Below are 18,560 nucleotides of genomic sequence, written 5' to 3'. Positions count from 1 at the left end.
TACGCTTCATTTTTGTGGCTACTGCCTCAGAGTAAATATATATGCTATATTTACTGTATGGACATGGCATCAGAAAACAATTTTATTTATAAGCAGTAGCCACATGTACCCATAGGGTGCCTATTTTTTTCGTGATATCTTTCTTCATAAGAAAGAAAGAAAGAAAGAAAGAAAGAAAGAAAGAAAGAAAGCACTTGTGAAATTTCCTCTCTGCATTTAACCCATCTGAAGCAGTGAACACACACATGCGCGCACACACGTGAGCAATGAGCACACACACATTCCCAGAGCAGTGGGTATGTGTGTGTTATTCATATTCATCATAAGTGCCACCGGGCGAGGTTTGCTTTGCCTGGCAACACTTATTAGTTTGGTCCTGCGTTTCCTTTCCTTCGCAACATAATGTCTTTTCTTCTCGCTTTCCGTTACTGTAGTTGATCTTCCACATTTCATTCGCACACTCCATTTTTCTCTCCTGTTTCAAATTTGCATCCCACAATGCCTTGCATGAACGGGGAAAGCCCACCATGTGATGCATGACGTGATATCTTGAATTGGGTCACGGTGAAGCAGGCAAAAATAGTGGAGAATTTAGGGCCATATGGCCCAAAATTAATTAATTGTTCTATTTTTAAAATAGCCTAATAAAATTGGAAGTCTGTGATTCGAATTCAGTAGCTTTCAGTCCACTGAACAAAAATAATTGGGTGTCAGGGAAAATTCTTTTTATGACCTAAACTTGAAAAATATGAAAGGCAGTCTACCTTTAAAACTAGGCATGTAATGATTCACCCAATTCATGATTCGATCCAATTCACGATATTGATGTCACAATTTGATTTTCCCACAATATTTTTGAAAAAAAAATTAAATGAAGAAAATGTTATGATAAAACAATTCATTTTCCTATTCTTTATAAGCTTAAATATTCCTTTGATAAATAAAAAAACCCTGCAAAACCTTTTGTTTCATTTTCTTAATAACTAACAATAATTATTTACCCACATTTGTAAAGGTTGGAGCAAAATATAATAGCCTATTAATGAAAATAATCATTTTATTAACAATGAAAAAAAACCCAAATAGGCCTTTTCTTATTAAACTTTTATGAACATTTCTACTTCCTCCATCATCTTCTCTTTTCTTTAGCTTTCAGTAGTTTGTAAAAAGAGAGCTCTGATTTATTGTTAAATCTATTTGTACAGTCAGTTGCACAACAGCTCTTTCCCATTTTAGATCTGTTTTGTGTGTGTATTGTCTCAGTATTAGAGCTGTTTTACTTCCGCTTTTGGTGAAGTCACATGCATTCTTGCTAGTTTATGTGATTCCGCCCTCTGCTGTATAAACAATGCAATTGCAGTGAGGAAAAAGAGACTATGCAGCCTGATAATAATCACGTTTCATTTTTTGTTTCATCATAAATTTTTATCACGATTTATCATTGCACGATATATCGTTACATGCCTAATCAACACTATGAAATAACACATTTGACCAAGAAATGTGTTAAACAAATAAAACTATTTCACATTTAAATTCAGTATTCCTGCACACTCATTCCATTTTCTCAACCAGGGGTGGGTTTCCCAAAAGCCTTTTAATGCTAAGAGCATCTTAACTAGGAGAGAGTGTGTTTGTTGTGCTGCTCGCTCTATCATTTAACAATGATCTTTGTGTTACGATGCTTTTGGGAAACTTGCCACAACTTCATGAGAAAGCTTCAACTAGCAGGCTTTTCTTAAAATTTCCACATTTATCAAGCTCTAAATGAAACCTGTCTGTTTGGAGATCCAAACTCATTTGAAGTAAATTCTCTGCTTAAGAATGCATTTTGATTCAGAAAGAAATTTAGGGGCATTAACGTCACTATTTACATTTGACAAAATGTCGTTAATATATATCATTTCTATCAGTTCATTCTTTTGACTGGTAGCACCCAAAAATACATTCCAAACACTAATATATTTTAAGATATACAGAATATTAAACAAAATAATTGGGGAATACAGTTATATAAATTTAAACATTCCTTGAAGCCAACCACCATGACCATCACTTAACAGAGGTGGGTGTCTAAGACATCTTTTATCAGCCACCTACAATGCAGCCATCAGCATTCTGATTCGGATTCTATGATGATCCATGAGAGGATAAATACTTGATACTCCCTATTAGTCAGACAGAACTGAGGAAGCCTTTCGGATGAGAGGCGAAACGTTTTCAAGAATCTTCAAGCAAGTCCAGTTGCTCTCTTCTACCAACCACAGATTACTATGTACCTGGATGACTGAGATTCTTCACAGATATATTCCTTGAAGCCATTTCCAGACATTAAAAAATGATACTTTTTCCTTTATTTATGTCCATAAGTATGTACATCATATACGGTAATTATCCTTATACTATTAAGCTATGAAAGCATAGCAGACAGCGAAACCGAGGTCGAGTCTGGTGTGAACTTCACACCAACCTGGGCTACAACTGCCACCAAGCATATATTACAGTACAATAAGTACCAGCATTAAGAATTAGTGAAGCAAATATAAAGATATTTGAGACACTTATATTGGTACCGGGTGATCACATCGTTGATGAACTGCTTGAAACAGAATAAATGTCATTATAATCTTGGTGAAGCTAAACAAGGTTTCTAAATTACAGCCAACAATTCAGGCAGTTAAAAAGACGCCCGTGGGGAGCCGTAAAAGCCAAATAAGCTGAGCTTATTTGTGAGGCTCCAGTGAGCAGAGCAGTCACAGTGGATGTGAGGCACACAAATTCAAACTGGACTCCAGTGTTTGTACAGAAACTGTGTGTGTGTGGGATCAGTCGTTCCTGAGACTGGGGGCAAAGTTGCCCTCAATCACATGTGTTTCGCCAAGAGCCATTGTCTCAAAGATTATGTGTACTCAAAGGTATGTGCGTGGTGTGTCTGTTTCATATGAATCAACATCTTCAGGGTAGACAAATGAGTACTAAGTGAAATACTTTAAGATGTACTGTGTGTGTGTGTGTGTGCGTGTGTGTATGTGTGTGTGTAGATTTAGTATAGTATAGTATTGTATTACCTTATGCTGGCCTGTAAATGCAAAGATTTTGACCAAATATACAACAGCAGTTCAGTAGACAAAGCAATACTAAATTTACAATGACAAAACAACAAGAAGAAAAACACAACAACAAATCAAAAACACCACAAAATACATGGAAGCGCAACAGCACACTTGGAAACGCATCAACGTTAACTGAAAGTGGAAAAGCATGGGCCCTTATTGAACATCACATACATTTACTGACTGATGTTTTTATTCGTGCTTATTTTTATCATCATTTTTATCATTCATATAGTGTCAGCTTTTCATGGCATTAATATGAGTTAATTAATATGTGAACACTGAAAACCTGCCGAAAGCAAGTCAGGTTATTTCGAAGACAGATGTACTCTTCGCTGTAATAACTTGACATTTAAATAAGTTCTACTTGGCTAATTAGATAACTGACTGAAAAAGTGCAAGTCTTTTTCCGTGTGATAGTCACACACCATGTCCAACCAGCCAACAGCATGTGATGTTCAATAAGGACCGACCCCTTCCATTCACTGTTGTGTTTTGGATGTGCCGCTGTTGTTTTGTTTGTTTTTGCTGTTGTGTATTGGATTTACTGGGGTTTTTTGTTTGTTTTTGCTGTTGTTTTTGTTTTGCAGTTGTGCTTTGGATTTTCTTTTGGGTTTTTTTTTTGCTGTTTTGTTTTGCTTTGCAGTTATGTTTTGGATTTTCTGTTTTTTGTATTTTGCTTTGTTGTGTTTTGGATTTTCTGGGTTTTTTTGTTTGTTTTTGCTGTGTTTTGCTTTGCTGTTGTGTTTGTGTTTTGGATTTGCTGTTTTTTGTTTGCTTTTGCTGTTGTGTTTTGGATTTGCTGGGTTTTTTTTGCTGTTGTGTTTTTTTGGTTTTGAAGTTGTGTTTTGGATTTTCTGTTTTTTGTTTGTTTTTGTTGTGTTTTGCTTTGCTGTTGTGTTTTGGATTTTCTGTTTTTTGTTTGTTTTTGCTGTTGTGTTTTGGATTTTCTGGGTTTTTTTTGTTTGTTTTTGCTGTTGTTTTTTGTTTTGCAGTTGTGCTTTGGATTTTCTTTTGTTTTTGCTGTTTTTAGTTTTGCTGTTGAGCTTTCTGATTTGCTGTTGTTTTGGTTTTGCATGTATGTATATTTTTATGATGTATTTTCAGAGTCTAGTGTATCCTTACCTGTACACAGTTGTAGGAGGGTACTTGGCGATGTCATACATCAGTCGAATGTGGCCTTGATACAGCTCAACAGCCAAAGGGTCATGATCCTCCTTATAAAACAGCATGCCATTGTCCTTATCAGTAGCCACCTAGATACAGACAAAAATGAGAATAAACTTAAATTGACAAAGTAAAAAAACAAAAAAAACAAACAAACAACAAACAAACAAACAAACAAACAAAAACAGCTGGACCTGGCACTGAACACCTGAAGTTTGGTTGGTCATATCAACCAGAACACCGATAAAAGTCCTTGAGTAGGTAGCAGCACTCAAATCACACACAGGGCTAAGAGAGATTTATGGTTTATGAAGTGTAACAGCCTGACTCTGGATGAAATAATCCCCAGTGGAGCTTTCACACTCTTACCCAATAGCCTGGAGCCATGCAAGGCAAGTAGCGTGACCACTTGATGAGTGCTAGTGCTGAATTTCAACTAAAAGACATCTCACAAAAACGCCATCCGTTGGTCTCAAAACCAAGGACTGCCTCCTTTATATGTTTAAAAAAAAGGCAGATGTGACAGAAATGTCTTTTGTCCGGTCGTATCTTAACCAGCAAACTCCTTCGATGTGTGCAGATGTTGCTCAAGATCTCAAAGTCATCAGCTCACCTCTGCAGGCAGATGAAGAATATGCCGGCTATTTTTATCTCCTCCCACTTTAATTAACATTAGGCTGCCCTGTCGGCAGTGAGGCACGCAGCTCATTTGTAGCGGAGATGCAATCCAGCCGTGACGAGGGGGCTCATGATTGCAGCCGATAACAGAGCCGGCTCAACTTCCATTACCATAATATATGTCCTTTAGGGAGGTATTATTCATGCTAGTGGACAAAAGGTGACATTCTAATAATGTCAGTGAGGCTGGACCGAGAGCTGCAACCAATAAAAGCCCTGGAACAGATGTTAGGAAGGTAGATCGCTTTCCATGGCTAGGCTAGGTGAGATCAGAATGAGAGACAGGTTTGGACAGCTCAGCAAGGCCTGCTACAAAGCAGACTGATAGTCATGGCTACCCATGGTAGTGTGTTAACAGGGGTTGAGGAGGAGGAGGAGGAAGTTGTGGGTAGATCTCCCTGCTGGATGTTTGACTTTGTCTGTCCACAACAGACTGTGCATAGATGGAGGATGTGAGAAATACACTGATGACTGACCTTAAGTGGTGATGTATCATGTCTGCAGCTGTGTATCCTATTCCGAATACTGCAATGTTCAAACACCTAAATCAATTCTCAAATAATTTCCAAGACACCGGGGACTTGAATCAGGGTTGGTTAAGACTCTCTAACTAAACTATGCAGCCTGTAGGGAACAATGTTTTTCAGGAACTAAAACCTTGTGAGCTGTAAACGTCATGAAAGCAAATTCTACATTCGCCGTCAGACAGACTAAACCAAGGTTCAGATTTATAAGGTTAATTTGAAAAAGTATGACATCAAAGGCATCCCACAAGAGTATGAGATTTCCAGCTAGTTCAAAACATTTATCCACAAACCAAGGTGGATTGCTAATGTCAGAGAAAATTGTCACTGGGATATGATCCATACATGTCTTGCTATGACTAAGTGAGCATTGAGAGAACGAGCTCAGGCCTCTTTTTGACAGCAAATCATTTATTACTGCGTTCTGTGTGGAAATATTAGTTCTTTCCGCTCGCTGCAGTCACAGCGAACAGCCTTCAAAATGAGTGATGTCAGTAGAAACAGTTGAAAACACACATTATAATACAAGACAATCAGTCAGTTATGAAGAGGAATGGCTTGTGTATATTGACTAACAGCTAAGCTTCGCTGTTTTTCAAAGAGAAAAAAAGACATCAATATAATCTTTCGTTTAGGCAGACACATCAGATTGTTTGCTATTAACACATATCTCAAGGTGGATTATTTTATTTTAATTAATTTATTTATTTATATGGAAACAAGCACACTACTACCAAGCTGTAAGAAAATATACAAGAAGACAGAGTCATCTATATCCCCCGCCCTATATACCAACTATATACCAAGTTTCAAGATATTTGTCACATTTTTCAAGTTGTGCTGCAGGAAACCAACCCGACCTCTTTACACTGACCTCAGCAGCCCATGGCATAAGCCCACCGGACCTTTGGTTCAGGTGAGCTAAAAATTAAAATTTCTCACATTTCTTAGTATCAAAAGGCACATATACATTACTTAATCACCACATATACCAACGTTCAAGACCATACCCCTCATAGTTTTCAAGTTCCGCTCCGGAAACAAAACCTACCCCGAAGACTAACCTGAGAGACTAAGTCTGAAATTGTTTCCATGGAAACATGAAAAATTAAAATTTCTCAAGTTTCTTAGTATGAAAAGGCACATCTACATCACCTTGTTAACATGTATGCCATGTTTCACATCTGTATCATGGATAGTTTTGGATATATGCTCCAGAAACGAACATTGCTCTTAGAAACCAAGTCAAAATCTATTTTTTATGTAACAATTTGAAAAATACTTTTTTTTAAAAAATCCAAAATAGCAAAAAGCACAAGTTCACATGTTGCTTAATATGTATACAAAGTTTCATGAAGATATCTTCAGTAGTTTTAAAGATATGGCCTGGAAACGAAAGCGTGACCGGATGGACGGACAGAACCCCTTTCAATATCCCCCGCCAAACTTCATTTGGGCGAGGGATAATAAAGAATATTATGAAAAAGCAAGTCTGGGGCTGATTTCTTTCTAGCCCAGACTGTAGATTCACGCAACCCATCAGTGACAGTCATGTTAAATGATTACACAGAGAAACACCTCCTAGACTGAGAAGCCGTGTGTGGAAGAGTTGCGAGTTTAGTGAAAGTGAACAAGGTGGATTATTTAATCTATTATCCAATCAAAGTACAAATGGCACAAACAGACAGACAACAGAACTGAAACATTAGTGTTTTTGGTTTGAAAGAAAGTGTTACAGGTTCTATTTCCTTCACTCCAGACTGCCAGGGCGGTGCTGAAAGCACTAGTGGAAGGATCTTTGCATCCGCGCGTTTCGAGAGTCGCATACAAAAGTTGTCATCTCATGACGTATGACATGCCTGCCTATATAAGGCAACATCCCACGTCATTTGGCCTCTTCTTTTTTCTCGCGTTGGAATCGCATCTCTTCTATTGGAATTCTGTGTGTGTTATCAGTTCACTGTGGGAATACCTGCGACAATCTACAGTGCAGCTCGTGACTGAAGAGGACTTCAGTGGGACTCGACTCCACACGAGCTGTTTGGTTGCTAAGGTAACTTGTTTTATGCATCGATAGTCACTGAATCTTGGCTGCCAAGTTTTCAGGGACGGCTATTATATCGGTCTTGTCATAAACTGTTCGGTTGTCGGCAGGTTTGTCAGTGTTGAGTGAGTTAGCGAATTGGTTGCCAATAACGTTAACGTGTACTTACAACTTTACGTGAGCATCGGTTTCTGGTTGCTAGTAAATCGTTGTCTGTAGCGGTAAAGTTGCGCTTGCGAACTCGCTAGCCTTGGTTGCCAGGCTAGCAAGCAACACTACACCTTGCTTCTTTTCTAAAAAAAAAAAATCGTGGGTGAGTAGACACTGAGATGGATTCAGTGAGGTGTTCCACTTGCCCCAATCTAATGGAGGTGCTGGATGCACATGATCGCTGCGCGGAGTGCCTTGGCATGCAACATCTAAGGGAGGCAATGTCTGATCCATGCCCTTCCTGTGCGTTAATGCCGCTTACTGTTAGACAGGCGCGGTTGGCTGGTGTGGAACGTGCGTCTAGCAGTTTTCTGCTCTCGGATCCTCAGACACAGTGTAAGCGTAAGCTTTCACCACCAGTGCATGCAAAACAGCGCAAAAAATCTAAGTCTTCTGAGTTAGAGTGTAAAGTGGAACTGCTCTTATCTACAGTGGAGCGTCTGCTGCCTCTGCTTGCAAGGCCCCCCCCTACAGCAGGGGCACAGGTAGGTACTGTAGAGGAACAGCCTGCACCGCCTGCCTCCTTGTCACCTGTTGGCTCATGTTCTCAGCCACCTGACCAAAAGGAAGTGATGTCTGTGGCTGCCTCAGACACCTTTTTCAGTCAGCCTTCTTCCTCGGTACAGCCACCAAGCGAAGTCCTGCCAGGTGTTGAGCCCCGTGATTCGGGCAGTGATGTTACCTCTGGGCGATCTGGGGAGTCTGCCTCAGTGGTGGGTTCGGGAGGCCACTTTTGCTTGCACATTTGCAGTTGGACACCCCAGCGCCTCCTACCGGATCTGAGAACATGTTCCTGCGCCGTGTTCAGCGTGCCTCTCTGGTAATTCCACAGTGTCGTGACTTTACTTCTGTGGTGGCCTCTGCCCTGGAGGCTGTTACGAAACCTGCCCGTCCAGACCAGATGTCTCGCATGCTTGCGGCAATGCAGGACCCCGGTGCTGTTGGTTTGGGTAGCATGCCAGTAGTCGAATCAAGCATTGCTTCGCTCATTGTGTCTCCCGATGAAGCACTTCGGGAGCAGGTGCGTTGCCCTAACGCTGAGTGCCGCCTCACAGACGAGCTACTTTCTCATGCTTACTGCCTTTCTTGGCAGGGTGTCTAACTCGCTGGCACACATGCTTGTTATGCTGCACTCAACACATCATCGGCAGACCCACTGGCAGTTGAGGTACTGGAACTTGCACTGCAGGCTATGGGTGTCATTGCCAACCAGTGTGGCACTACCTTGGGCACCTTGCTGCAACCCCGTCGACAAGTGTGGCTGGCTCAATCGCCTCTGCCAGAAGTATGCAGGAACAACCTGAGGCACCTCCCACTGGCACCTGGACAGGTCTTTGGGCCAGCAGCACAAGAGGCCCTTGACAGACGTGTGTCTGTTACAGAGTCTCCCTCCCGTCATGTGGGCGTAGCAGCCACCTTCAGAACTCCGCCAAACCCTTCTGCCTCATGCTTTAGGCAAATGGCCCCTAGAGCTGCACAAAGGTCTCCCCATCGACCCCAGCAGCAGGCCCCCAATCCCCCATCTCCCTCGGCCAGGCAGGGTGGCACTCAGCCACACGTGAGTTTTCGCCCTTTTCGACAGACAGGTCCTCCCCGCCGTCGTCGCCCCCCCATCCCTTCCGAAAAACGTAGACAGGACCACTGACGGGTCAGGGCCAGTGGCAGTTTTTACAGGCAGCCAGCTAGCGCATTGGCGTGAAATAACAACCAACCAATGGCAATGATTTTTCAGTTCAGAGTTCTCCCCTTTGGACTTTCTCTGGCACCAAGGGTGTTCTCGAAATGCATCCAAGTAGCACTAGAACCCCTTCAGAAGGAGGGCATAAGAGTGCTCCCTTACTTGGACGACTGGCTTCTTTGTGCAGCATTGCCCGAACAGGCCAGGGAACATGCTCACTGGTTGCTACTACACATTACGGCTCTGGGGTTCAGGGTGAACCAGAGGAAGTGCAAACTGGTCCCAGTCCAGGCAACACGTTTCATCGGCCTTGCCCTGGATTCGAACACTGTGCTGGCCAGTCCCACGCCAGACAGAATAAGTTCAATTCTCACTGGAGTGAACCACCTTCGTGTCAGGGAAACTCAGCGTTACATTTCTCTCCTTCAGCTGTTGGGGAAACTCACAGCGGCCTCAGTAGTCATTCCTCTGGGTCTTCTGTGGCTAAAGGCCAATTTATGCTGACAACCCAGTCCTCGCAGATAGCATCGCAGACAGTGTCTGCGTAACCCCTCCACCTTCGCAGACGCTCTGCGCGCACCTCCCAAAAATTGTGACCACCACAGAAGCCTCGCAGACAGCGCCGCAGACAAGAGGGCTCTGATTGGTCCACTCTACATCCGCTGTACACGCACTTCCGCTTCCCTACTTTCCCGGTTTGGTTTGTTTTCACGACCGGCATTTTTAAAAACATGAACGAAGATGGAGCAGCATGAAGAGCGGTTGATTGAGGAAGTACGTACATCTATACAACTCCAGTTCTAGTCATTATAAAAAAAAAAAGTTCGAGTCATTATAAGTAACCGGAGGATAAACACTCCACTAACCACACCCACCAACTACTCCTAACGACTTCGCGCCCCCTTGCGTTGTGCCGGTGAATAACATCGCGCACGCCTATTATCCCCGCTCAACAATAAATTACAACTGTCTGCGAAAAGCTATCTGCGAAAGCCTTGTCGCACGAGCATACAGAGGCCTTAAGGGCTTTTCAGAGATGGCTTCTTCAACTGTGTCTGTGTCCAGTGTGAGACAGGCACATGAGGGTGAGAATAACACGCCGTTGCATGCTCACACTAAGACCTTGGTCCCAGGCACACTTTCTCACTCGTGGAGTTCCACTTGGTCCCCCACCGGGACGGTGGGAGGTTATCCGGACAGATGCTTCCCTCATGGGTTGGGGTGGAGTCTGGCGTCGGCAAGGTGTGAACGGCACCTGGCCTGCTCCGTGGCGCACGTCCCACATCAACACACTGGAGTTGATGGCGGTGTTTCTGATGTTGCGCCACTTTCAGGAAGTGCTGTGGGGCAAACATGTATTGGTACGTACAGACAATGTGGCAACTGTTTTCTATATCAATCATCAGGGGGGCACAAGGTCTGTAGCTGCGCTTCAGGTGGCTCACAGTCTCCTAGTCTGGGCTCAGGACAACCTCCTTTCCATAAGGGCATCTTATCTACCTGGACGCCTAAACAGTGTGGCAGATACTCTGTCACGTGGCAAGGTGTCTCAAAGGGATTGAAAACTGCATCCAGACATGGTGGAACAGATCTGGAAAGCCTATGGGAGAGCAACTGTGGACCTGTTTGCGAGCAGTCAGACAACTCATTGTCTGACATGGTTTTCTCTGGGAGAAGAAATGGCAGCGTTGGGCCAGGATGCTCTGGCCCACGACTGGCCGAGAGCCATCCTTTATGCCTTTCCCCCTCTACCACTGTTGTGGAGGACTCTCTGCCGTGTGCACGATCACGGTCACCATGTGCTATTGATAGCTCCTCAGTGGCTATCCAGGCCATGGGTCCAGCTCCCGCTGTCACTACTAGTGGGACCCCCTTGTCAGCTGCCCAGCAGGCCCGACTTGCTGACGCAGATGGAAGGCAGGATTCAACACCCATGTCCTGAATGCCTGAAGCTCTGGGTGTGGCCCTTGGGGCCCCGGGGCTACTACTGGAGTGTTCAGAAGGGACCAGGAACACTGTGGTGAACGCACGTGCAGAATCTACCCAACGCTTGTATGCAGGCAAGTGGAAGGTGTTCTGTGATTGGTGTGCAGAACGCAACATCGACCCCCTAAGCTGCTCTGTTCCACAGATTTTAGATTTCCTGCAGCACCTTTTAGAGCTTGGCAGGGCTGCATCTACACTTAAGGTGTATGTTGCAGCACTAACAGCCCACCGTTCAGAGGTTGGAGGTGTTTCACTTGGGTCCCACCGACTGGTGGTAGCCTTTTTGAGGGGGCAGTTCATCTTAATCCTCCTCATTTTGTGCGGAGTCCGTCATGGGATCTGAACACTCTGCTCGAATCCTTTTGCTTGCCTCCTTATGAGCCCCTGTCAGCAGCTGACATTAAGTGGCTATCTGTTAAAACAGCTTTTCTCCTTGCCATTACAACAGCCCGGCCTGTGAGTGAGCTACATGCCCTCTCAGTGAGTACTGTTTGTCTTCGTTGGGGCCCCATGTTTGACAGTGTTTCATTGTGGCCTAACCCAGCTTTCCTCCCGAAAGTCTTATCTCCCCAGTTTAGCAACCAGCCGATTTTGCTGACTGCTATACTGGCGGACAGGACGGACTTGCGTGCAGAGTTGTGCCCTGTCAGGGCTCTGAGGTTTTATTTTGATAGGACGGCAGCCTTTCGTAAGACAGACCAATTGTTTGTTTGTTTTGGTGGCGCTCCGAGAGGAAGGCCTCTGTCCAAGCAGCGGCTCTCCCGTTGGGTTGTGGAGGCAATCACCCATGCCTATGAATCTATGGGATGTACTGTGCCCTCTCCTGTCCGCTGCCATTCGACGTGTGCTCAGGCAACATCATGGGCAGCTCTCCGGGGTGTACCACTCTCTGACATTTGTGCTGCTGCAACTTGGTCCAATACATATACATTTGCCCGGTACTACAGGCTAAATGTTGCGTCCATGCCATTGCTGTGTGCAGCTGTTCTTCCAGAAGGTGGTGATGCTCTTCTGAATTCCTCATGACTGGGTTGGTATTCGTCTTCCACTAGTGCTTTCAGCACTGCCCTGGCGGTCTGGAGTGAAGGAAATAGAACGCTGGTTACGAATGTAACCGTGGTTCTATGACTAAGTGGAAGCCCGACAGGGTCTTTGGTCACTCGGATTGCGCGAGAATGATCTTGAGGCCAAATGACACGGGATGTTGCCTTATATAGGCAGGCACGTCATACGTCATGAGATGACAACTTTTGTATGCGACTCTCGAAACGCGCGGATGCAAAGATCCTTCCACTAGTGCTTTCAGCACCGCCCTGGCGGTCTTCCACTTATGGCCCTTTTCCACTACCCTTTTTCAGCTCACTTCAGCTCACTTCAGCCCGACACGGCTCGCGTTTCGACTACCAAAAACCAGCACGACTCAGCTCGCTTCAGCCCTGCTTAGCCCCTAAAACTCGCACCGTTTTGGAGTGGGGCTGAAGCGAGCCAAACCGTGCCGAGTGAGGCTGGGGGCATGAGCAGACACTCCCCTGTGCACTGATTGGTGAGGAGGAGTGTCCTCACATGCCCACATACGCCCCACGAGCGCGCTGGGATCTGTAAACCCCGTAAACCCGGAAGAAGAAGAAGAATTACGAATTACGAGAATTTCTGAAGCCTTATGCGCCTCGCCTCATCTATACGCTCTTGCCAGTATCTGTAAGCGTTGTCGGTGACAACAAGTCACAGCACCAAGACCAGCAACACTAACGACTCCATGTCCTCCATGTTTATTGTTTACTATTCGGGTCGTGAGACTACCGCTTAAAAGCTCACTGATGTCACTGTTTGCGCTTCTTAACAACATCACCTGACGTCCACCCACTTTCGCTAACTCCACCCAATGTGTCCACCCACTTCCAGCCAGCACGGTTCAGCGCGGTTGTAGTCGAAATGCAACTCCAACAGCCCCGCTCAGCTCGACTCAGCACGGCACGGCTCAGCCCGACTCAGCCGCGTTTGTAGTGGAAAAGCGGCATTAGTCATAGAACCACGGTTACATTCTTAACCAGCGTTTTCTGTTCACTGTGTCTGGTATTCAGAAGCCAGTAAAGCATTACAGACCAGAAATACTGACTATCTGTCTTTAAATGAGTCTGTGTCATAGTTTGTCTCACAACAGTCTTATTATACAGGGTGTTTCAAAAAATTTGCTATCATTTCACAATCTAATAACTTTGCCAATTCTCATGCAGTTGACCTCAAATTTTAACAGCGTGTGTGGAAACAGGTCAAAATTTTATGTTTTTTGTTTTTATCGTTTTAGCTATAGAAATGCCTTTCACTGGAAAAGAAACAAGTCGAACAAGACTGTGCAGCATGCATTTATGAGAGAGAGCATTCTCTAAAAATGCACCAACTGCAATGCAGATTTGGACATGGCACAAAAAGTTCAAAGAGGAAGGTTCTCTGTGTGCGCACGGCAAAAGGATCTGGACGACCACCAGCATCGGAAGAGATGGTCGAGTGGGTTCGCCAATATTGAAAATTTGTGAAATCGTTCATGGAATCCACATACCTCTGAATTTCTCGTTCAAATTTTGAGGAATAAATCTTATATTGCTCAACATTAAGCCTGTTCGGTTTCATTTGCCTAGACTATGTAGTTTCTGGGCGGCACGGTGGTGTAGTGGGGCGGCACGGTGGTGTAGTGGGGCGGCACGGTGGTGTAGCGGTTGGCGCTGTCGCCTCAAAGCAAGAAGGTCCGGGTTCGAGCCCCGTGGCCGGTGAGGGCCTTTCTGTGTGGAGTTTGCATGTTCTCCCCGTGTCCATGTGGGTTTCCTCCGGGTGCTCCGGTTTCCCCCACAGTCCAAAGACATGCAGGTTAGGTTAACTGGTGACTCTAAGCCCATGTTTACATTAGACCGTATCAGCGGATCATCAGATTAACGTTTTTAAAACGATTAGTGTGCACACAGCAACATCAATACACGATTTGCGTGCACACAGCAACACCAATACACGGATATGCTCGGCTCCGCAGGCATCCTGCGCTCCAAATCACTCCGCCCTGAACAGCGAGTGCCCTCTGGAGGGTGCGCACTCCGGCCTTGCGCAGCTCACAGAGCACGCGAGTGAAGTGAACAAGCTGTGATTCGGGACTGAGCCGCTGTGTGTGTGATCCTAGCGCATATCACTTGCAAGTGGAAGGATGGCAAGCCTAAAGACAATCATAACTACACAATGGGCAGTATTTGCATCAGTATTTGCAGTATTTTCATACTTTTATACTCTTTAATGAAAGGTGATACAAGGCGGAAGTCCGCGCCGTTTTTCAGCAGTCGCGTCACATGACCAACGCCAGCGAATCAGGAAGGTGGATTATAAAAAATGTTATATTACTTGAGATGTAAATATCCCAGAAACTACAGGTACAATCCGAGTGACCTCTACCAACGTCACAGTGACGTTGTCCAATGAGACGCCAGCTAGAGCTCAGCACAGCGTATCTGCATATTCTGAATGTTTACACAGCACCGGAGCTGACATGATCTGGATTGAATACGTGGACGCTGGTGGATTCCCATTTCCCGGCGTTTCCAGGCGGTTTAATGTAAACGGACAGTGCATCCGCGAAGAAAATGAGACAGATACGGTCTAATGTAAACGTAGCCTAAATTGACTGTAGGTGTGAGTGTGAATGGTTGTCTGTGTCTATGTGTCAGCCCTGTGATGACCTGGCGACTTGTCCAGGGTGTACCCCGCCTTTCGCCCGTAGTCAGCTGGGATAGGCTCCAGCTTGCCTGCGACCCTGTAGAACAGGATAAAGCCACTAGAGATAATGAGATGAGATGAGATGTAGTTTCTGGGATATTTACATCTCAAGTAATATAACATTTTTTTGAAACACTCTGTATTATGCCATCAAAGAGACCTTGTGATATAGCGCATTGTTCAAGCCTAATAGTTTCATCGTTGAGCTTGGATGAAGACTATTTAACACTTATTCCATGAAATTAAGTTGTACATGAGCTGATAGCTGATGAGATGCGTAGCGCCGAGTCGGCTATAAGCCAGGTATGACGAGATTGAGTGGAATAACGGTTTTATTCTATCCACATTCCCTGGATTTTGAGAAACAGAGCTTTTTTATTTTTTGCAAATTCGATAAATAAAAACTTTATACAAAACGTCCGACAAAATCATTTCCGCTTAGAAAGTAAACAAACCGGTGAAATGACAGTAGCAATTTGTGAAAAATGCTATAATAATTCTTGAAAAATAAAAAAGGTATGTTCTTACCATCAAATACTTTCATTCCATATTGTGTTGCTTTTTTTATTTTTGGGGGGTTTTGTTTTCAAGTAGAGTTTTTATTTCGTCCTCGGTTGGTTCAGCAACATGCTCCGCCATTTTGTTTTTCTCTACTCATGTTACATGAGCTGATATCCTAGTAGTAGAGTAGCCAATCAGAGTGCACAATTGCTCGTATCCAGTGAATGTGGGTAGAATAAATAGCAGTTGCATCCTTACAACGTAAAAAAAAAACCAACAACAGTAACTGTGCTTTTTCATTGGCCACAGTTCAAGTTCAAGACACCAGAAAGTTTTTTTTAGTTCTATGTTAGATTTGTTTTGGCATATTTTCACTCATGGATTGAAAACAACAACAAATTTTGTCCCAGTGTAGATTTTTATCATCATTGTTGATGAAATTTAGAAACCCTCTGTCACCATTCACCTTTTCATTCACTATTTTGACGCAGATAATACAAGCTGGTTACACAAACAGCCCATTGAACAAATGACTTCTTCCAAGCATCAATTTGCCTTGAACGATGTCATTACATTGAAATGATGATTACAGTCATCACTATGACCAATCCAGTGTCTCTCAAATTGGTGGAAAATGTGTGTTGAAGTGGTAGCACTGTCATTAAGATGTTGGACTGCTCATTGAAAGGTCATCAGTTCAGACCCCAGTGCTGCTACTGCTAGCCTCTTGAGCAAATCCGTCAACTCTCAACTGCTGGGTTGTGTAAATACGATAAATGTAAGCTCCTTGAGGTAAGGGTGTTTGCCAAATGCTGTTAATGTAAATAAAATAGCACAAAGTCCCAAGTCTTATTGGTTCCTGTTTCTTTTATTTGAACATGCAGTGGAAAATAGCACAGTAGCCTGAACTGGCAGCTGGTTAAGGGGAAAGACTGGGAAACAGCCTGTAGCAGCTTCTGAATATTTACTGCCCTGCATGTCTAATCTAATACACCTGCTTTATAAAGATTAGATTAGATATGATATGATATGATATGATATGATATATGATATATGATATGATATATGATATCCAGGAGCAGGTTTGGTCCACAGGACAGAAATACAAACAAGCTGCCCTGATGATATCTGCTTATAATAAGTGCTTAAGAGATGTGGGTCATACCTGCAGGGATATGTGAGTGGAAGGACGGATAGTAGACCCGGGTAGCTCTATGTATGTGTCTTTCCCGAGGAAGTGTGCGGTAAGCATCTTCTGGCACTTGTTGCCAAAGAAGCCAGGTAGACAGCGACACACAGGTTCACCCTCAATCAAGAGACACTGAGCTCTGTTCTGACAGTCCGACTGCTCACATGGACTCGTCTTCTGTAGCAAGATCATGGGAGGAGGGTTCTCACAAAACAGCCCACTAAACACAGAAGGGAAAAAAGAAAGAAAGAACGCTTTATATAAACATTCAGATTTGTATGAAGCTGCTGATCAGATCGTTAAAATTTTCCGAAAAGCTGAGCAATGGAAATTTTTTTGCCTCTGATCTCTTCCATAGATTAACCAGACGTTTTTGTTACGAAGATTAAAATCATGTTATAATATTGATAGAGTGCCAGAGTGGGTGGTAAGCCGAATTAATGCAGAGCTCAAGCCGCTAACACTTAATTACAAGCCGCTGCAGAGAAAGAGCTATTGTTCATCTGGCTGCCGCAGTAACAACTCGGTGCACAAGAGACACCGAGACTTTCACAAACTGATGAGTTGTGCCATCCTGCTGCTCGCTGGCACTGATTCCACCACACACACACACACACACACACACACACACACACACACACACACACACGTGTAAAAACACACATGCTCAGTCAGATCCACAAGCCAGTCCCACACTTATAGCACTATAATTAGCCACATGGAGATTCATCTGCCGTTCGGCTCAGATGATGCGGCCGAGCGCCATATAATAAAGCACCATCTGTAGCTCAGGAGCCTGGTGTTTGTGTGTGTGTGCGCGTGCGTTTGTGTGTGTATGTGTGAGTGCATATGTACTTAAGCATAAGTAAGTCCATGTATTATGGCTGTGTGTTAGGGCTGTCAGAACTTTTGAACTTCCATAATATTTACTCATCTGAAGACGTTTTTTTTCCCCCCAGTTTAAGATTCAGCGTTCTCCTTTTAGGCGCCTAAACATGCTTTGTGGCACTTTAATGCAGGAAATTCTACATAAATGTGTGTCATTTGGGGTGTACTTCATTTCACACATTTCTATAATTAGCTCATTATTTTTGAAATAAACCTGAAACATAAAAAACACATTCATTCATCTTCAGTAACCACATTATCCTAGTTAAGACTGCAGTGGATCCAGAACCTAGGCCAGGAACACAGGGCAGGAGGCAGGAATGAACCCTGAATGGGATACCAGTGAGCACACACATACACACATTTACACTTGAGGCCTGTTGCTGGGTTTCAGTCACGTGACTTTTCTTAGCGGTTTTACCGGAAGTGAAATAGCTGGTGGTCTAAACGGCTGCCGTAGTGCAAACAACTAGCAATAATTTATCAGAGTACACTCGTAATCTACAGTGGGGCAAAAAAGTATTTAGTCAGTCACCAATTGTGCAAGTTCTCCCACTTAAAAAGATGAGAGAGGCCTGTAATTTTCATCATAGGTACACTTCAACTATGAGAGACAGAATGGGGGGAAAGAATCCAGGAAATCACATTGTAGGATTTTTAATGAATTAATTGGTAAATTCCTCGGTAAAATAAGTATTTGGTCACCTATAAACAAGCAAGATTTCTGGCTCTCACAGACCTGTAACTTCTTCTTTAAGAGGCTCCTCTGTCCTCCACTCGTTACCTGTATTAATGGCACCTGTTTGAACTTGTTATCAGTATAAAAGAC

General features: G+C 43.9%; 1 protein-coding gene across 1 annotated transcript in view; it reads right to left on the bottom strand.

Moving 5' to 3' along the window:
- slit3 (slit homolog 3 (Drosophila)) overlaps positions 1-18,560 on the bottom strand; it is a 368,151-nt gene that overhangs the window by 29,143 nt on the left and 320,448 nt on the right. Inside the window, exons 31-32 of the mRNA XM_060928048.1 lie at positions 16,820-17,063; positions 4,239-4,369 (exon numbers count right to left, since the gene is read on the bottom strand). Coding sequence (XP_060784031.1) covers positions 4,239-4,369; positions 16,820-17,063 — 375 coding nt within the window. The remainder of the gene's footprint in view (positions 1-4,238; positions 4,370-16,819; positions 17,064-18,560) is intronic.

The sequence above is a fragment of the Neoarius graeffei genome, chromosome 8, assembly GCF_027579695.1.
Source record: "Neoarius graeffei isolate fNeoGra1 chromosome 8, fNeoGra1.pri, whole genome shotgun sequence".
Lineage (NCBI taxonomy): Eukaryota > Metazoa > Chordata > Actinopteri > Siluriformes > Ariidae > Neoarius > Neoarius graeffei.
Note: the sequence above shows the minus strand (reverse complement) of the source record. Positions and strands in the feature narration are given on the sequence as shown.